The following is a 14,984-nucleotide window of genomic DNA, read 5'->3' as shown; positions in this document are numbered from 1 at the left end:
TTTTCTATTACAATAATCAAAAAAATACTGAAAAATACTGAAAAATAGATCTCACTCATTATGGCAATAAAAGTAATAAACTATCTCGGATCACTAGTGACAAATGTGTGGGGCCTGGATAAGGTCCTGTATGAGGCCTACCATGTACTTGGATGGAAACACTCAATTTTTATTGTTTATTTACATCTTCTTTGCAGTTCCTTTAAAATCCCAAAGTAGCTTAAAAGAAAAAACACCTGTCAGTTGCAGGCTCATCTGGAGGAATAACTTAGAATCTCCATGCAGACTTCGAAAAAGAGAAATCATGGGGTGGGGAGAGTACTGTGCTCGTGGACTAGGCCCACGGGAGAGTGTCCCTGGGGAGAGCCCGGTGGTGCCCTGGAGGAGAGCTGGCTGGCAGGACAGTGGGAACCGCTGGGAGTCGTTCAGCAAAGCATGAGCATGCAGTAAATGGTTCTGGTAATGTTGTTTTACTCTTTGGAAAAAGTAAAGGTGGGTTTCTTCTGCACTTTTTTCTGCAGCTCCACCACCCAGAGAAAACCACTGCTAGTGTTCTCATGTTAAACATTTTCCTATGTGTGTAAACTATACATAATACTTTTTTTGAAAGAAATGATAGACTTATTTTTATCTGCTTTTTGCTATTGATAACATGAATATTTTTCCTTGTGAATAAATATGTATATGTTTTAAGTTACTTTATTGAGGTCATATTGGCTTATAATATTGTGTAAATTTCAGGTATACATTATTGTACATCAGTTTCTGTAAGATTGCGTCGTGTTCACCACCAATATTCTGGCTTTTATCCATCACTGTACATATGTGCCCCTTTATCCCTTTCACCCTCCCCCAACTCCTTCCCGTCTGGTAACCACTGATCAGTTCTTATCTATATGTTCATTTATCTTCCACATGAGGGAAATCATACGATGTTTGTCTTTCGCTGTCTGGCTTATTTTGCTTTAACATAATACCCTCAAGGTCCATCCATGTTGTTGAAAATGACACAGTTTTGTCCTTTTTTATGGCTGAGTAGTAGTCCATATATGCATATATATATGTACACACATATCTGTATACACACACACACATATATACACACATATATATATACACACCCCACATCTTTATTTATTGATCCGTCGATAGGCACTTGAGTTGCTTCCAAGTCTTGGCTATTGTGAATGATGCTACGATGAACATAGGGGTGGATAAATCTCTTTAAATTGTTGATTTCATGTTCTTTGGATAAATAATAAATATATTTTTGTAGTACGTCTGCTCAGTAGCTGTGTAGGACGAGACCCATCAGGAGCTGAGAGAATTAAGAATTAAGCCCCCGTGCCCTCCCCCATCCTTGATGCGTAATGAGTCACATCTCCGTCCTTGGGAGAATTGGGAGAATAGTCTCTCATTTCATTTGCTCTGTTCTGTGGTTCAGATGAGGAACCCTGGTAGAGAAAGACCACAAGACTCTGAAGTTATCACAACCCCATGCGCAAAGCTGGGGGAAAGTGAGGCATCTGAGCCAGTGGCGTGGAGGCCTATGGGCTCACCCATTGCCCTTGAGGCCTGAGCCGTCCTCAGTGCAGATCCCTCCCGGGTGAGGATGAGAGTCTGTGGGTTGGCGCTGAACTCTGTAGCTGTCAGCATAGGGGCATCTTTGAGAGGTCTTCACAGCAAAGTGCCGGTGTGTGTCGAGCACGTGGTCTGAGCCGGCTCTGCTGTGGGCCTCACGTAATTCTCACCATGGCTCTATGAGGTGAGGGAGTGCTGTGCCACAGTTCAGGGGCGAGTCAGTGGGGGTGCAGGGCCCCATGACTGCATAGTCCTGCTCACTTGGCTATTTAATGGTCAAGTAGGATTATCTTTTTAGGTCCTCTTACCAGAAGCTGATGGGTAAGCCATCAGCTGATGGCTGATTGGATTGGTGCTTCTCTCCTGTCTCCACTCCTTAAAATTCTGCAGCACAAATCAAATCAGCATTTTGGATAAATGTAGAGAATATTGAAGCAAAATTCAGTTCAGTATGAAGATTACCCTGCCCTATATAGGTTTGTGGATTTCCACCGTGGGAAAGGAGTGTTCACTTTTCTTGTGGTTGATTATTAGTTAAATTGGTCACGTTGCATTTAATGCTATGGCATCTTTCACTCGTGAAGGCTTGGGACACGTGGTTGTGGCCGGGCTCCTTGTGGAGACGCTCTGTTTGCTGTTGAGTGCCTTCAAGGATCCAAAGATGAACGGATAGGTAACTTTCGGCCATCTTAAATGTTCTGACACGTTGCCAGAGGGCAAGGTGTGTCATTGGGGTCGTTTAACAGGACAGCCTGCCCGAGGGCTCTAACAGGTAAATGTGTTTTTTCTGTTGAGCAAGGAGCCCAGAAGGCGCGAGGGCTCCAGTTCCCCTCTCCCTGCCCTGCCTTCTTCACTCACAGCTTCTCACCGTGCCGCCGGGCAGTGTCCAACCTGAGTTCCAGGACTTTGGGTGTAGGAGACCTTCACCGGGGAGGCAGGCGTGGGTAGAGTTAAAGGAATCGGCTTTCAGATCATCCTACGTAATTTTCCTAAAATTGAATTGCCCGAGAATGTGTGTTTGAGTCCAGGAGTATTGCATGTTCTCCTGACCACCTGTCGTTTCACAACCACCTTTCTGCTTTCCAGGAAATTAGTCATATTCCTCAACCCAGCTCTCACCATGGTGCAGCACCCTAGGGTTGTATGGAGACAAGGACTTCAGAGTACCAGACCCCAGACGAGGAGCGTGCTGGTTCCCGGGATGTGTCTCATAGAGGTGGACACAGGCGGCAAGGCTGCCCTAGGGACTGTAGCCAGCCTGCCCTTCCTCGGGCAAGGGTTTTTTGAGGGGTGAATGTTGAGATGTTCTGAAGTGAGATATATTGTAGAGGGGGCCATGGGGGTGTGGACCTTTGTTCTTTAAAGCCCTCACATTTTCCACCCGTCCGCTGTTGTCAGAGAATGAACTGCTTCTAAGGGAGAGAGTCCAGGGAAACAACAGCCGTGATCAGTGTAAGCACGAGCAGTTCTTTTCAGCTACTGACATTTCATCCTTAGGACGAGTTATTAGCTGGGAAGAAAAGGAAGCTTCTGATGCTGGAGCAGCTCCAGTGAGCGGCTCTGGTTCTTTTAAGTGTAACTGTGGTGTCTGCAGGACCACCGGATTTTCAGACACTGGATTGAAGGTACAGATTGAAAAGAGAAGCTTATGTGAGTTTTTTTTCATATTGTGTGTACTAATACAGTACTTAAAACCAATTTAGTTCATCATACATCATGAAATATTCTAGTTAATAGTTGATCTTATATCCTGTTATAAAATTAATGCCTCTACATTCTATTAACAAAAATATAATCGTATTCTAGTTACTAGTTTTTTAGTGTATGCTTTTGTCTTTCATTAAGTGTAGAGGAAATAGGACTAGCAAAATTAGTGGAATTGTTTCTGATTTTGTACGCACGATCGTACTTAGTCTCCCCGTAGCTGAATGGCACACGTGCTACCACACATTCAGTGGAGGAGCGCAAGGCTGCCATCAGTCTCTTGCTGCTTAGATCATTTAGAGTGTGGCCTACACAGTTGGCATTGAATCATTATAAAATAAATAGTGACGAATGGCCGGATTTATCTTGTTTTTATATTATAAAACCAGGTAATAAATATTAGATGTACATCATTTAAATCTTGGCTGCTTTTAAATGTAACCTAAAAAGATACATTATTTGATGGCTTCCTTAATTGATTCCACACTGCTTTTTATAATATTCCCTGAAATATGTTTCACGATGTTTATTTGAATTAAAAAATGAAGTTGGACCTTTTATCAGAAGTGAGTTTGTGGTGCTGACCGTCCTGGCAGTGAGGCCTGATCGTGCACTGCTGCTTGGGCTTCATGGCACATGCTGCCACTCAGTTGAAGGAGTGGAGCCTACAGCTGCAAAACTGTGATGAAATTTTATTTAAATAAAAAGACCATTTTATTAAAAATATATTTTTTTTGCTTGAGGAAGATTCTCCCTGAGCTAACGTCTATGCCAGTCTTTCTCTGTTTTGTATGTGGGACACCACCACAGCATGGCTGATGAGTGGAATAGATCCGAACCCATGAACCTGGGCGGCTGGAGTGGAGCACACAGAACTTAACCAGTTGGCCGTGGGGCTGGTGTGCCAAAAAAATAGATCTTTTTTAATTGGCAGAAATGTATGCTGACTATGTCTGAGTCCAGCAGTGAGTGATACACACAGACAGAAGAGCTGCCTGGGAAACAAGTGGCCGGAACACTCTTCTTGAGATGCATTTTCATAATCAGCCGTCAAAGTTTCTGTTCTCTCGTTTTGATTGGGTTTGCATTGCTAATAATTGTAGTGGTAACTCAGTTGTTCAGATGAGAAATTTTAACTCCTAGAAAGTATGTTTAAATAAATAAAAATAATACTAAAACTTCAATTTATGTATATATTTTTATTTCAGGGAAATACCCTAGGGTGATAAATGACTTCAAAGCATGAGAATGCATTCAAGTAGAATTCCAGAGGTGGTGGAATAGTGTACCCCTCCAAGGAGAGTGGGAAGTCAGGTAGCATTTCTGTTAGGGAAGAGCAAGTGACGTATGCCCCTCACCTCCTTCCTTGCACTAGTCCCAGCGCTGCTGTGTTGTTTGAAAGCTGTATAGCAGTGAGGAGAAGTGTGGAGAACAGCCAGAGCGAATCCAGCACTTGGGTGGCTGGGTTCCCTGAGGTGCAGAACCCAGCAGGTGGAACAGCAAAGGAAGTACTCAGGGATGTATGGAACTGCGCTTCCCCACAGTGAAGGGGCTGAACTGTGCTGCTCGGACCTGAGACTCGCCATCCAACATCCTGGGTGTAACTGCACTTCAGAGATAAAGGATTCTTCAGGCACCTGGGGAGAAGGCGTCAGGCTGTGTGCAGGAAAACGCCTCCAGAGCCCTGGCTGTCAGGTGCCAAGGGCCAGGAGCTGTGCCCAGGAGTTCATCCCGGCTGAAGGCCACCGACGTCCGCAGCATGCAAGCACTCGGGGCGTGCGGGGCTGTGAGAGATGTGGAGGCGTCTGGAGTGAGATGAGCAAGGATCAGACGTGGTGCTCGCCTGGGGCTCCCAGTCTGCAGCTGGGACCCCTGGACTCATGTCGGCCTGAAACCTTAGAGCAAAACCTGATGGAACAAAGACAGCTCATCCTGGGTAGCAGCGTTAACCAGTCCTGTTTAAAATGGAAACTTACTAGTCCAAAAACCTAAACAAAGGATCCAGCCTCTCATATTTTTAATCTTTTCTGTTTCACTTTAGAAATTAGAGATTATCACAAATATTTTCCAGAAGTTTAGCAAGTCCTTCAGTTTCACTTGTTTCTTTTCCTTTTGTTAAATTCAACAAAATTAAATTTAAGACTTTTATTAAGATTAATTCTGTGCTGTTCCTTGTAAGATTGTCTTACGGAACCATTCATATACGTGCGTCCAGGGACACAGCAGTAGCACCACCTAAACTTCCCCGGGGCTCACTGGGAGCCAGGCACTGTTCTAAACTCTTATCACATATCTCCTTACTTAATCCTCCCCAGTCTCTGCGGGAGGGGCTATTGCTCCCGTTTTACAGGCAGAACACAGGCCAGGCTCAGGTTACTTGTCCAGGGTCCAGGAGCACGGTCACTGGAGGAGCCAGGATTTGAATCCAGGCCATTGGTCTCTGGCTCCAGGGTCTCCTGCTGCTGACAAACCATGTGGGTGTCAGAGAAACCCTTTCTGGGTCTTAGGACTTTTTCTTTCTTCCTTGTACTTAATTTTTTTAAGAGCGTATTTTTATGATCCCAATGAAGTGATGGACAGAATGAAGGTGGACAGAAACAGCCTGAAGGATTTGGCGGCTATTAAGCATGTGCTGGGGTGCCCAAGGTCGAGGACACGGGCCTGCTTTCTCCCTCCCCTTTTCTGCGGTCCTGCTGCTCGGCGTGGTCGTTGTGCTCAGTGGTTTCGGGTTCTTCTGCACGCCTGGAGCTGTTGGAGTTGGGGGATGAGGAAGAATCTGCCCTCAAGAGACGGGCAAGTGGAGTCTGATTGCTGTGTGTCCAAAAGAGATGTATGAGAAATTGGCTAAACTTTCCAATCAAAATCCTGTTTTTTCCACCTCCTACCTTGTGACTCTCCCTGTTGAGTAAGGTTCAGTCTGCAAGGCTGTGCAGAGTGACAGCGGGACGGCCGTCTCCCCGCGTGTGGCCTCAGTGAGGGCAGGCCCCAAGCAGTGCACTGTACATTGTGTGTTTCCTTTCAGGCGCCCCGGGGTCTGCTCAGAGGAGGACGAAAGGTGGCAGACTCAGTCCTGCTCACTTCCACACGAGCCAGAGCGGTTGGTTGTGTGGGAACCTCGTGGTGCCCAGTGGAGGCCTGCCAGCACCAGCTCCAGCGGCCGGGGTGCAGTGCTTTCAGGTCCAGTTACTGCAGGTAAGAACCAGCGAGCCAGAGGAGGAGGCCGGACGAGGGCTGTGGGCAAGGCCTCGGGGCTCATCTCCCTGAGCCTGCCCCGCTGCCGGGTGCCCCGTCCTCACAGTGAACTGCCCCCACCCCACCCTGCGCCTGTTGTGCTCCTTAACTATCTCTCCACAATCCCAGCTTCTCCCTTCCCGCCCTGTCACACCACGTTTGTCGAGCTTTCACCTTTATCGTGATGGACACGTGTGTGTCCTAATGCTCACCCTCTGTCTGGCTCCCCCGACGCGGTCTGTCGTCGGCATCTCCCCTGGAGTTCTGTGAGGTGTGGACACTGTTGTTTCTGGCCACATGGGCACCGTCGGTGCCTCACTCCTCCTGGTGCTGCCCATCCCCAGCCCCTGCTTCTCTTTTCAGGCCTGGGGTGAAGGGGCTTCCTCAGTGGCTTGGTCACCCCCATCTCTGGGGACTGGTCATCGCACGCCAGAGGATATAGCCTATATAGGTTAAACATGCTAGCTTCTTATTCCTGTTTTCTTCCCTACCAAACCGACCCCCTTAAGGGCAGTGCCAGCCACCTCTTGACTGCCTGGGGCCCAGCAGCTGGCATCCACTCCATGGGTGCTCACTGGACACGCTCACCTCCACAGTTCTGGACACCTTCACTTCCAGTCTCATCTTTGAAGGGCCAGAATAGGGAAGTACCATAATTTGGGCGGGTTTTGGGAGAGAAGAGGTTTAAAAGCTGAGGATGTGAACCCCGCCCTGGTCCAATCACATGCTGTTTCTTCACTGAGCATCTTCTGGGCCTCAGAGGACCACGCGGCCAGGGAGGCACAGAGACAGCGTAGGACTTTGAAGTGGCGAGCTGAGTGAGAAGAGCAGGGTGACCACATCCGTGGGGTCTGGGATCCTGGGAGAGGCTGTGGAGAGTCTGTAGGGTTCAGATAGGAAAAAGAGAGGTGGGGGGGGCGGCATAGGTGGAGGGCCTGGAAGCCGGGCTCAGTGAGTGGCCTCACTCTGGTAGAAAACCAGAAGCGGGTGTGAGGATTTGGTTGGGGCAGAACTCGGGAAGGTTTGTCTGCATAGATGAGTAGGAAACATGTTCCTTCTTTCCAGGTTTGGGGCCAGGGGGTTGGAGAAATAAAGAGATAAAGGATTCTCCCAAGGTAGGGGTGGGCAAGGTTAGGGGGGACCCATCCCAGCCTTTCTGGATGTGGTCACAACTGGCAGGTCAGAAGTGGGAAAGGCAGGACCAGAGGGTTTTGAAATGGAGACGGCAGGAAAGCTGGTACCATTGGCAGAAAAGGAGCTAGTTGGAAAGGGAGTAGCAGTTATTTTTTTAAGAAACACCCAATTAAAGCTGTAAGCTTTGAGGCAGAAAATCTGGGTTTTAAGTCTTTCCTTTCTCCTTACCAGCTAGTGTAGTCTTGAGCAAGTTAGTTAAGCAGTCTGGGCTTTGGTTGTATCATCTGTAAAATGGGAGTGCTTGGTGCTTGACACAGAAGGTTCTTGAGGCTGTGGGAGGAATGAGAGATGCTGATGGTGGTGGTAGCACCAGGAGTTCGGTGGTGGGGGCTGGCCGCAGATGGAAGGCGAAGTGTTAAACAGTGTCCCTTTTCTTAACTGGACAGTTAGGGGCCTGGGAACAGCCCCCTCGGGGAGACCCGCCATCTCTCTGGTCCCTTCCGGCTCTGTCGTGGGCTGGGGCCAGGGCCGAGGTGAGCTTCTTGTGGTGTGCGCAGGTCGCTGGAGAGCAGCGAGGGCCTGGGGAAGGCTCCGGGAGCCCCCGCCAGAGTTCAGGCACAGTCCAGAGCAGGGCAGTGGTGCTTGGACTGGAGGTGGGTGAGTGCGGGGGTGCCAGGAGATGGCTGGGAAGGAGGAGCAGCCAGATGGCAGTGTGCTCAGGCTGGGGTCAGAGTGAGAGAACATGGACTGGGAGGAGGGGTTTGCAGGCCCCAGCCCCGGGTGCCAGGTACTGCTGGGTCCTCAGGCCTTGCCTGGCTCGGGGGCTGTCTGACCTGCAGCACAGTGGGTGGGGCTGGTTCTACTGCGTGTCAGGGACAGCCCTTCTCAGACCGAGGTGAGGAATGTTGCCGCGCTTGGTACTGTAACTGTGCTGTTGCCTCCCCAGGATGACCCCTTGGGGGAAGGAGCCTTGCCGGTGGCCCTCAGCCCGCAGCCGCCCACCTTCCGCCCGCTGCTCGCCGTTGACATGCCCGTCTATGTCCTCCAGGTCTGGACGCCTCCCAGCTCTGGGTGTGCTAGTAAGACTGTTAGAGGCTTCTGCCTCTGCGAGTCTCGTCACGGAGGTGGGCCTCATTGGGTTGGGTGCCAGGATGTTTGCTGTTTCTAGAAAAGGTGGGTAAATGACCAAGAAATAAAAGGCTAGGAGAACTCAGTCATTGCAGCTCCTAATTGTAAACAAGGTGGAGTTTACTATACTCTTAAAGTGTTTTATATTTAGAAATTCTGGTCACTTTCTCCTGTGGGAAGCAGGCTGGCCAGCCTTTACCTGTGGGAGAACCCAGCCAGACCAGTTACCTTACAGCCCGTCGTGCGCTGCACCGCCGCGTCGCGGTCGATGATGGACTGCGCGTACGATGGTGGTGCCGTGAGATTTAGTGCCACGCAGCCTGGGTGTGTAGATGACTGTACCTCTAGGTCTGTGAGAGGGCACTCCATGGTGTCTGCGCAGTGACGGCCACGTTTTCTAGAATGTGTGCCTGTCGTTAAGTGACACCTGACTGTAAATAGTTTGCTTAAGTAAGTGGTTAGGCTGAGAATAGGTGACAATGGATAATTCAGATTTGGATATAAAATAAGGTAGCTTATCAAATTTCTAACAATTTGGCTTAAATATATATTTTTAAAATCCATACGAGTATTAATTTTAGTTTTGTTGCATTCAAATTAGGCTCTTGAACATTTCGTTAATATCAAAAATAGATATTGAATGAAGAGGTGGTACAAGGCGGTGGCGCGAGGGGCGTACCCAGACTGCTGGAGTGGGGTAGATTGGAGGGCAGATCAGAAACAGGCCAGAAAGCCCCGTAAACGTCTGCTCCGTTCTGTCGGGCATTCGCACTCATGAGATTGTTCCTAAAGAAATCAGGTAGTGTGCAAATAACTAACCCAAAGATGTGCATCGTAGCCTCGAATCTAATGACGTGAGGATGTTCCTTCTAGCAGGAGGAGGTGAATTAGGCGGGTGATGGTGTAGCCGTGGGGCTGAGTCCTGGGCAGCCATCGATGGCCAGGCGGATGCCTGATACCTGGGCAAGATGCTTCCCACATACTGAGTGGGAAAAGGGTTATAGATGAAATAAGGACAGTCTCAATTTTGAGAAAACCTACAATGCAAGTATTGGGTTTATTTTTTTCCGTATTTTTGTTTATATTAATATCTTCTTCGAGGAACCTACGTTTAAAATAAGAGGAAACCTTGTCATTTTAATCGAGAAAAGTCAGGCGCACCTTTGTGGCTCCAGGGCGTCTGCTGGTGGTTGGTGAGCGGCTGTGTGGCTGCCCCTCCTCATGGCTCTGCTTGCCTTTGCAGGAGGTGCTTCCTGCAGCTGGCGGGGCCGCTGGACCTGAGGACGTGCAGTGCCCAGGGAGCACGGTCAACCTGCGGGACCTGCAGTGACAGCTGCCCTCTGCCTGGGGACCAAGGACAACGCCTCCCATCCCTGTTCCCCCAAGACTTTGGTCCATGGTCTTGCAGGCCTGGGTGAGACCTTGGTTTCTGCTCAGAAGGGCAGCCTAGTTCTTCAGAGACTTTGGGGTACATTTATTGAAAATGTTTTCCTTACATTTTATCAGGAACCAATTTGGGGCCGTGCTATTTGAAACTGCTATGTATGAGCAGAGTGCTTCGGTGAGGCAAGGCTTGCCTTCAGAGCAAAATGCACAACTTTCCTGTGCTGGGCTGTGCGTGGACATCCCTGTCCCATTCGATCTGAGCCATGGAGCACTTGTTCATTTAAGGAAACACATTGTGCAGGAAAATAGGGTCGAGTTTGTTTCCCTAGTCAGACACAGCTTTCTCTGTGGTAAAACCAAATGGGGTCTTTCAGCTTCTGTGTTGTAGCATCTGGCTTGAGAGAGACAGAAGCACCCGTATCCCTTCTGAGAGCTGTGTACCAGGCCATTTCCCCACGCCTTGGCTGGTGTTCCTGGTCGGGTTGATTTTGTCACACTCCGGGGCAGAAGTGGTCCCTTTGTCACAGTGAGGCCAGATTCTAATGCATGTTCCGGCAGGCCAGGCGGGCAGCTGGTGTGAGAGGAAAATAATGGGGGGTGACATGGGGCACATTGGGGGCATCTTAGCAAGTCCTCAGCATAAACCGGATTTAGAGCTCATAGTTGGGGATGATAGAGTTAAAACTTTTTCAATATTTTTTTAAATTCTGTATTTGGGTATTAACATTTAATAGTAATTTGACAATGGTTTATAATGTTCTGAATACTGTAAATTATGTGTAGGACTGTAATAATGGCATGTATATGTTTTCTGTTGTTGAGGTTGAAGATGTCATATGCTATGTCAGTGTATATTTTTATAGAGTAAGGTCTGTCTTGCAAAAGGAGACGAGTTGATAACCTTGCACATATTTATTTGATAATTAGTTAGCAGACTGGACACACTCAGAAATGGGTTTTTGCCTTGTTCCTTTTGAAGTGTATGTTGATTCAGATGCTACTTTGGTTCTTAGACTCGGAATTATCCAAACTCTACCCGTTCTGTGTTTCTTCGTTTCTTAAGATTTTGGTCTTTGGCTTCTGAGAGTGACCCCAGTGTTTGATTGTGATCCCTCGCTCTGTCTTGCTCTGAGGTGCTGTCTGTCCAGGGGTGCTTCTCCACCCAAAGGAACCCAGGCCGTATTTATAAACGGTTCTCACCCACAGAACTCTCTGCTGTGTCACAGACTGAAGTTGTGCCCCAGTGAATGTCCACCACAAAGGGACTGGTATGGCCGTCAGTTTCTGGGCATTGAGGTTCCCTGCTGGCAATGGGCCCAACTCCTAGTGCAGATGAATAAAAGTTTTTGTATAGTCATGCACTGGAGATTTCGCTTGGCTTAATTCAAGGATCCGCGTGTATAGTGTTGGAATTGTTTCTCCTTGGTAGTGCTCAGAGCCCTCTCATCTGTCCAGCCTGCTGCCCACTGTTCTCACCTTTGCGCTGGGCTAATGCCACGCCACAGCTCAGCGTGCAGCTGGCTGTTGTCTTTCGGCTCAGCTGTGGTAGATGAGAGCCAAGATGGGCCCCTTCCCTCAAGCCTTTGCTTAGGGTTAAGTGACTAAAGCCATTTGGAAACAGCGTCTGCCTCCTTAAAGAGGCCTTCAAGACACCAGAGAGACATGGAGTTTATTTCAGGGGAGTAGGGAAACGTACAGCAGGAGGCCTGGGGCGCAGCCTGTCTCTGCTTCCTGCCGTCGTGTCTCCTGCGCTGTGAGCCAGGCCGGCGGCCCGGCAGGCTAGGTGAAGAAGAACAGCTGCTCCTCCTTGTCCTTGTCCATCAGCACGTGCTCAGGCTCCTTCTTGGTTTTCAGAGCCGGGGGCCGGGAGCGGCACACCAGTCTTCTGCCTCTCTGTGGAGGAAGTGAGCCCTGTGAGCCTGTGCTCCGTGGCTCCCTGCGCCAGGCTGCCGCCGACACGCCGAGCTGTCAGACACCCTGTCCCAGGTGGCCAGGAGCTGCTGAGCTGGACTGGGGGTCCCTGTGGACTGTCCCACCCTCTCTGGTCACTCCTGGTCAGCTGGAGGGCCAAGGGCTGGAGTTGCCCTGAAATGACCCAGGAGTGTGAGTCTCTCCCACATTTACAAAGCCTGTTCCCTGGGGTGCCAGCCCCTAGATGTGTGTCTGGAAAGGGGCGCCTGGGAACACAGATCGGGGCTGCAGGCTGAACAGAGGAAGCCTGTCTCTTGCTGTGGGGACTCTGGAGGAGACCCTGCAGTGTCCGCGGTTCCCCACGTGGCAGTGTGGAGAGTGCCGATCGTTCAAAGGAAAGCCCGTTGGCCTCCTTTGTCCATTGGGGGCCGTTTCGAGGCTCAGGCCTGCTTAAGGGATACACCTCCTGTTGCCAGGGCCAGAAGGCAAGGGGCTGCTCCAGCCTATTGGCTGTTGGGTGGAGGCCTTAGGACACAGCAGTCAGGGGGACCCCTAGTGACAGGTGATGAGAGTGGCCTGGAGTCTGGCTGCAGTGTAGGTGATGCTGTGGGACCCTGGGGGCTGAGCTGTTCGTGCCAGCTCTGAGCTGAAGCCTGTACCTGGGCAGGGCTGGAGGGCACAGCCGGGCCAGTAACTGACCAGGAGTGTGTGTGCAGGAGGGTCAGCATCCCCAGAGGAAGGCGTCTGGAGGAGGCAGTCCAAGAGGGAGGGCAGCCCTGGGGGCAGCGGAGACCATGCTCCACCCTAATGGCCCCATCCCTACCCCAGAGTCTCTGCAGTAGCGTCTGCAAAGGGGACGAGCCAGGTTCACTGCAGGCCCTGAGCCCCTCCCAGGCCTGTGGTGCCTGCTGGTGGGACCCTTCCCCAGCAGGGACTCCCCAGGGCCACCCTGCCCACCTTCTTCTTGATCTCGGCCTGGGCCCGAGCCCGGGCCCGCTGTAGACGCTCTTCCTGAAGCTGCTTCTGCATCTTGACCTTCTCTTCCCGGAGTCTGGGTGGCAGTGGCAGCAAGAGACGGATTAAGGACTGGGGGGCCTGGGGAGGTTGCCACATCCCCTTCCCAGCTCCTTCCCACGCAGCCCTCAGTCAGCCCTCGCCCTCCCTCTTCTGAGAAAACTCCCCATTCCTTTCCACCCTTCCCTCCAGCTTGGGGCCTTGCTTCTGCCCCTGCTTCTTAGGGGTCCCAGCTCTGGGCTTCTGTGGGAGACCATCTGAGGTTCATCAGCTTGTACCCCCAGGAGGCCCAAGTTCCTGATCACCGATCCACTGCCCAGGGCTCCCTCATTGTCACCTGTGAAGGCCCAGCCCCCAAGAAGGTCAGGAGTTCTGTCTCCTTCCTATCTATACTTGTGGTCATCAAACCTTTGCCCAGTGCCTGCTCCGAGCAGGGTACTGGGGACACAGAGGAAGAGGCCCTGTGCCTGCGGGAGAGCCGGATGGCTGGGTCTAAGGGCTCTACACACAAGTGAATGAGCCAGGCAGCCCACAGGCCAGAGGAGCCTCAGCCCCGGGACTCATCTGCACCCCATTGGGCCCGGGGTGGGCCTCTTCTTGGGGGACAGGCCCATGCCACCCGCATCCAGCATTCTGACACTGCCAGCTCTGCCTGCCTGCCCCCAGCACTAAACTCTGCGCTCCCCTTAGCTGCTCCCTGAGTCTGTACCCTCCCTCCCCTGGCCTCTGGCAGTGCCAACCTCTTTCCCTCCAATCCAGCCAGGAAGACGGCTGTTGCTGTCCCTTGTCCTCAAGGGTGAGGCTGTGCTGGCCACACCCTGACTTTGGCTCGTGGGCTCCCTGACTCCGCATCGTCCCTCACTCCAGAAGAGGAGCTTCCCTCACTGGGTCTGAGTTGGGTGCCCCCTCTGGATCCCTGCAGACCCCTGGCTTCGGTCTCTCCCAGCGTGGAGCCCCAGTTCCTGCCCCCGCTGGCGAGGGGGCTCTCTGAGGGCAGGACCGTGTCTGACCTCCCCTGGTGTGAGGGCCCTTACTTCAGGCGCCGCTCCTTCTCCTTGGCCTTCTCGGCCTGCTCGATCTTGGCCTGGGGCACACGCTCCAGGTTCTCAAGCAGCTCGTCCAGCTGGTGCTCGATGACGGTCAGCATCTGCACAGTGCCCAGGTTGGACTCCTGCTGGGTGCCGACGCACTGCCGGTACACGTCCAGCACCTTGTGGTTCAGGCTCTCCAGCAGCTTGTCCTGCGAGGCAGACAGCCTCCAGGGGGTCTGTCAGGCCTGGGCCCGCCCCTGCTCCACAGCCTGTCAGACCCAGGGCCCTCGCCGCCACCTGGCTGACCTCCCAGGGCCTACACGGCACGCAGAGGGGGCTCGGGAAGCATGGGGGACACAGAAGTTGGACGGCAGGATTTTTCCTTGGCCAGAGCTGCCTGATGCCCTCGCCCTCCTGTGGTCAGCCAGATACTGGGCTCCAGCCTCCACTGAGGCTCCCACCTGCGCCTCAGCTCCTCCGTTAGCTGCCTCAGTGGCCCACTGAGGCCCAGTCCCCTCTGGAGAGTCCTCCCTGTTCTGCCCCTGCACTGACCTCAGCTCCCCACAGGACCACATCCTGCGACATACTTTTTGTGTGGCTCTGGGCCAAGGAACTCCCCTCTGTGAGCCTGTTCTGACATTCAGAAAACAGTTAACATCCCTGCCACATGAGGGGCATGAGGATTAAATAAGGAACAGAAAGAGCCTCTGGCCAGGCCTGGGGCGCAGCCAGTGCCCAGTGAAGTCCAGCAGGAGGTGGAAACACACTGGCCTGCTTGTTGTCGCAGCCTGTGTTCCCGGCCCAGTGCCTGTACACAGTAGGTGCTCGACAGTCATTTGAGTGAATTAGGAAGCTGGGTCCACG

The 14,984-nt window shown here is 51.5% G+C and overlaps 2 protein-coding genes and 2 long non-coding RNA genes across 13 annotated transcripts in view; 1 reads left to right on the top strand and 3 right to left on the bottom strand.

Annotated features, from left to right (window-relative positions):
• The window catches only part of ZXDC (ZXD family zinc finger C), a 40,459-nt gene extending 28,934 nt beyond the window's left edge, over positions 1 to 11,525 (top strand). For 2 of the 5 annotated variants that reach the window (XR_011427143.1, XM_023619839.2), the window contains 3 exons: positions 6,308 to 6,477; positions 8,597 to 8,698; positions 10,022 to 11,525. Coding sequence is in view for 4 of the 5 variants with exons in the window: in XM_023619839.2 (XP_023475607.2) it covers positions 6,308 to 6,477; positions 8,597 to 8,698; positions 10,022 to 10,108 (359 nt within the window). In the remaining variant the exon portion in view is untranslated. Of the gene's footprint in view, positions 1 to 2,667; positions 4,470 to 6,307; positions 6,478 to 8,596; positions 8,824 to 10,021 lie in introns of those variants that run through there. The other 3 variants (XM_070238395.1, XM_070238396.1, XM_070238397.1) reach the window with 3 other exon arrangements.
• Positions 5,796 to 7,985, bottom strand: LOC138918178 (uncharacterized). The gene is made up of 5 exons (XR_011427144.1): positions 7,879 to 7,985; positions 7,041 to 7,396; positions 6,729 to 6,959; positions 6,171 to 6,516; positions 5,796 to 6,096 (listed from the first exon to the last, which is right to left on the bottom strand). It is a non-coding gene; the product is annotated as an uncharacterized lncRNA (long non-coding RNA).
• On the bottom strand, positions 8,653 to 10,078 carry LOC138918179 (uncharacterized). The gene is made up of 4 exons (XR_011427145.1): positions 9,940 to 10,078; positions 9,598 to 9,760; positions 9,007 to 9,188; positions 8,653 to 8,814 (listed from the first exon to the last, which is right to left on the bottom strand). It is a non-coding gene; the product is annotated as an uncharacterized lncRNA (long non-coding RNA).
• Positions 11,526 to 11,816: 291 nt separating the features above from the next.
• The window catches only part of CFAP100 (cilia and flagella associated protein 100), a 66,018-nt gene continuing 62,850 nt past the window's right edge, over positions 11,817 to 14,984 (bottom strand). For all 6 annotated transcript variants that reach the window (XM_023619840.2, XM_070238399.1, XM_070238400.1 and 3 more), the window contains 3 exons: positions 14,124 to 14,329; positions 13,033 to 13,126; positions 11,817 to 12,057 (listed from right to left, as the gene is read on the bottom strand). In XM_023619840.2, coding sequence (XP_023475608.2) covers positions 11,944 to 12,057; positions 13,033 to 13,126; positions 14,124 to 14,329 — 414 coding nt within the window. In that variant the 3' untranslated portion in view covers positions 11,817 to 11,943. The remainder of the gene's footprint in view (positions 12,058 to 13,032; positions 13,127 to 14,123; positions 14,330 to 14,984) is intronic.

The sequence above is a fragment of the Equus caballus genome, chromosome 16 (assembly GCF_041296265.1).
Source record: "Equus caballus isolate H_3958 breed thoroughbred chromosome 16, TB-T2T, whole genome shotgun sequence".
NCBI lineage: Eukaryota > Metazoa > Chordata > Mammalia > Perissodactyla > Equidae > Equus > Equus caballus.
This window is presented reverse-complemented; position numbering and strand designations above follow the sequence as displayed.